We start from the raw sequence: 3,959 nt of genomic DNA, 5'->3' as shown, positions 1-3,959 counted from the left end.
GCTCCGCCCGCCGCGCTGCTGCCCGGGGCGCGGGCGGCGATCAGCTGCGGCCCATGGGGCGGCGGGGGGCGGCGGCGGGGCCGCGGGAGGGGGGGGGGGGCCCGCTCCGGTGCGCCGGGCACGGCCTCGCTGCCGGCCGCCGCCTGGGTGCCGGGCGCCGCGCCGGAGACAATAGAGGCCGGCAGCACGCATGCTCCCGCCCCCGGCCCCCCCCCCCCGCCCCGCCGGCCTTAACCCCTGCGCTGCTGCCGGGCCTGCGCTCCGCGCCTTGCGGGGACGCCGCTCCCTGGCCCGGCGGGCGGGCGCTGCCCCGCGGAGCGCAGGCCTCGACCCCCCGCCGCTCCGCACCCCACTCCCCGCGGGCCCGTGCGGCGGGGCCGCACCCGCCCGCGGCGAGCCCCTCCGGGGAGGCCGGGCCTACGCCGAGCCCGCTGACGCCGCCTGGGCCGTGGGGCCCCGCTGGCTCCTCGGGACGCGGCCCCCAGTGCGGCGGGGAGGGGGTGTGTGTGCCTGAGGCGCGGACTACATTTCCCAGCGGCCCCCGCGCGGCGCCCTGCTTGTGCGCATGCGCGGCCCCGCCGGCTCCTCCCCCTCCCCGCCGGCGTCGGGGGTTGCTGGGGTGGCGCAAGATGGCGGCGCGCTGGAGCAGCGAGAATGTGGTGGTGGAGTTCCGAGACGCCCAGGTCGGGGGGGGAGGGTGGGCCGGCCGGTGCCGCTCCTGCTGCCTCTGCCGGGGGGACCGCTCTGACCGGGCCTCGGAGGCCGCCCCGCACGGGCCCAGCCGTTCCCCTGAGGAGCGGGAGGGGGGCCCGGCCCGGGCGGGCTCGGCGGGGCCTTTCGGCGGCTGCGGACGGGGCTGAGCCTGTCTCGGAGCCGTTTGCGCAGAGATGATGCCTTAATTCATAAGGCCTTTCATTTCTAAGCTTAATTAGATCTTGGAATTTTGGGTTTTTTAACTATATTGTCAGGCCTAATGGGAGCTGTCACCACTTCCCTCACATCCTTCCGCTGAGACCATTACAGCTCCTTTCTCAGCTGCGATATAAATTGCTGAGTATTGCTCGATTAGCAGGAAAAGCGGGTTAGATTTTTTTTTTTATAAATAGCAAAAAGGTCAGCTTTTGTTTTGGAGGTGCTGGTTACGGCAGGACTCCCCTCGCAGTCTGCTTACGTGCTTTCTTAGGAGCCATTCTAAGAAATGTCGGTTTTTTAAGATGTTGGCAGTCGCTTGGCAAAGCTGGGTGTGGTGGGTGAACTATGAACCACTTCGGCAGGAAACCCAGAAAGATTAAAAAAAAAATAGTCTGGAAACTCATCTTCTAGTTTGTCTTCTTGCGCTGGAACAGCATCAGCTCGGTGTTCACCGCCGCAAACAGGGGCGTTGAATCCTGTGTGCTGCATCCAGCCTGCCCTCCGTAAGCTGGCAAAGCTTTTTGCTTTTATACCTCAAAAGCTTTATTTTGGTTGTGTTTTCCTCCTGGAAGAAATGCTAAGGCAGCCTTGTCTGCTCTTGAAGATTTGTTCACAGGAAACTGGTAACGAGAGACGAAGGTACGTCTTCCTAGATAGATCACGGACTCTGACTGCGTCTGGCTCAGGAGATGCGCGGCCTCGTGTTTTGCAGGCTTGTTGGTAATGGCTGGCGTGTGGGAGCGGAGAGGGGAGAGTACAAGTGTTTCCATACTCTTCTGCAGCGCTCGGCTTCAGTTGCACTGCTGCGCAGGCATGTACCTGAACGGAGAGGTTAACCACTGGTGTTTCAGTTGCTTCAGTGTACTCTGGTGTGATCTTTCTAGAGCCGTTCTGGCCTGCCTGCTCTCTTGTGTGAAACAAGAGAGCTTCAGTGGCTGAGGCTGCTACATGACTGCTTCAAGCTAAACTGGTGCCCAGCGACAGGACAAGGGGCAACAGGCACAAACTGAAGCAGAGGAAGTTCCAGCTGAACATGAGGAAGAGCTTCTTTCCTCTGAGGGTGACGGAGCCCTGGCCCAGGCTGCCCAGGGAGGCTGTGGAGTCTCCTTCTCTGGAGATATTCAAGCCCCGCCTGGACGCGGTGCTGTGCAGCCTGCTCTGGGTGACCCTGCTTGGGCAGGGGGTTGGACTGGGTGACCCACAGAGGGCCCTGCCAACCCCGAACATTCTGTGATTCTGTGTGATTCGTGCCTGAGCTTTTTTTAGGAGTCGGCACAAACATTTTTGCAGATGGGAAACCCAAGCTTGAGAAATTGAAACACCTTGGCTGTAATCATCCTGTACCAGGCTTGAGCTCTGCCTCTAGGCCACACTGTCTCCAAAATCCCCACCCCAAAACCAACTTAGATGGAAAGGACAGTCAAAAGAATGAGCAGCTGTTGCATTTATAGCCCATGCGTGTCTGCAAGCACTACAGTTGTGTTCATTTGCCGTGCCAGAACGTGTTGTGCGAAAATGATGGCACCCAACCCCTAACACTTCAGAAAACCTTTGGGTAGTTTGGGGCCAGTATTGCCTGCAAGTGTCATCTTTCTGTACAAGCCGACAGCGGTGGCAGGCTCTATACTCTTCTGGTTTAAAAGTGGCCCACAGGCTCTTGTCAGGCTGTCCGTGCTGTCAGAAGGAGAGTGAAACTTGCCGCGTCCAAGGGTGAAATAGTACCATTTGTAGCAACTCAGCGTGTAGATGCGAAGTTAGCTATGCAGGGAACTGGTCTGTCTTGCTAAGAGTTTGCAGCTGTTGAAAACCAGTGTGGCCTCCGCAAATGGGTTGGGTCTGTTGGCTTTCAGGTGGAGAGAATGCAGCTAGATTCAAAACTGATATAAATTCAGACATGAAAAGATGTTTTCCTCGGCTTGCCCAGGAGAAATCAAGTGAAATGCCAAAGCAGATGTTTGAAGTCTGAGAAGCTGCTGCCTGGGCTGTGGGCTCAGAGCTGGTTTTCAAATCTGCAGTATTCCTGCCATGCTTATTCACGTAGTTGTTACTCATGAACAGCAATTCTAGCTATCCTGATTGCTGGTTTAGGATAAAAACCGCTTTCAGGTTGGTTGGTTCAGTTTCAACTCCCTCCTTCTGGAAGGTTGTGCCACGAAGAATGACATATCGATATACCAAGCACATTTAATGGCAGCTCTTTGGTTTTTTTGCTGTTGCCTAGGTAAGGCTGTAGTATTGTAGCAAAATGTTTGTTGCCATAAAATGACTTTGTGACCCACCAGAGTAGCAGCCTGACAGGTGAAGGTTTTTACTTCGTTCTAATTGTTTGTTACATTTTGTGGTGTTTGGTGCCTGGGAAAACACTTTACCAATGTTCATTATAGAAAACAATTTGTGTGGATTTATGTGATCCTGGTGCCAACATTGGAAAAAATAAACTTGTACATGATTATCAATCATTTTAAATTGCCGGGTTTTTTTCTGTCTTGAGGAAAGAAGGCCACAGCTGTATGAGATATGTCAGCTGACTAGCTCTGCATCTCCTGAGAAAGCTCTGGTTCCACTAAGGGCTTTAGTGATCCTCGTTTTAATTCCTCCGAAGTGAAACGTGTGTCAGCTGGGAAAACTTCCTTCTCCTGCTTGCTTTTTTTATAAATTTAGTAACCCGCTTTGTGGTTTTGCAAGGTGCTGTGAAATCTAGGAAGCTGGAATTATTGCTCTACCATTTAGAGATTTTAAAAGCTGGCTTCTTATTTACAGCATTAGCTTTAGGACTGCGAAAATCTTGCCAGAAGGATGGATTTGCTGCCTAGAAAAAAAGCAATGGAAGCGGGTCGTTCCTGGAGCAGCAAAAAGCGGTGAAACTCAGCTTGGTTGGAGTGTGGATGTAGGCCTGGGGTTTCCTGCGGAGTCCTGCTGAAACTCTGCAGGCGTTCATAGCCCTTTGGTCTCCTGGTCTCTAGTGAAGAAGGTGCCTGTGATGCTGTTTTTCCCTTAGTTTGGGAACTTGCAAGCAGGGGATGTGGCCCTGGTTGGAAAAAACTAGG

General features: G+C 54.9%; 1 protein-coding gene across 2 annotated transcripts in view; it reads left to right on the top strand.

Moving 5' to 3' along the window:
* The first annotated feature begins 602 nt into the window (after positions 1-602).
* WDR59 (WD repeat domain 59) overlaps positions 603-3,959 on the top strand; it is a 51,628-nt gene continuing 48,271 nt past the window's right edge. For both annotated transcript variants that reach the window (XM_075434188.1, XM_075434187.1), the window contains exon 1: positions 603-683. In XM_075434188.1, coding sequence (XP_075290303.1) covers positions 630-683 — 54 coding nt within the window. In that variant the 5' untranslated portion in view covers positions 603-629. The remainder of the gene's footprint in view (positions 684-3,959) is intronic.

The sequence above is a fragment of the Opisthocomus hoazin genome, chromosome 12 (genome assembly GCF_030867145.1).
Source record: "Opisthocomus hoazin isolate bOpiHoa1 chromosome 12, bOpiHoa1.hap1, whole genome shotgun sequence".
NCBI lineage: Eukaryota > Metazoa > Chordata > Aves > Opisthocomiformes > Opisthocomidae > Opisthocomus > Opisthocomus hoazin.
This window is presented reverse-complemented; position numbering and strand designations above follow the sequence as displayed.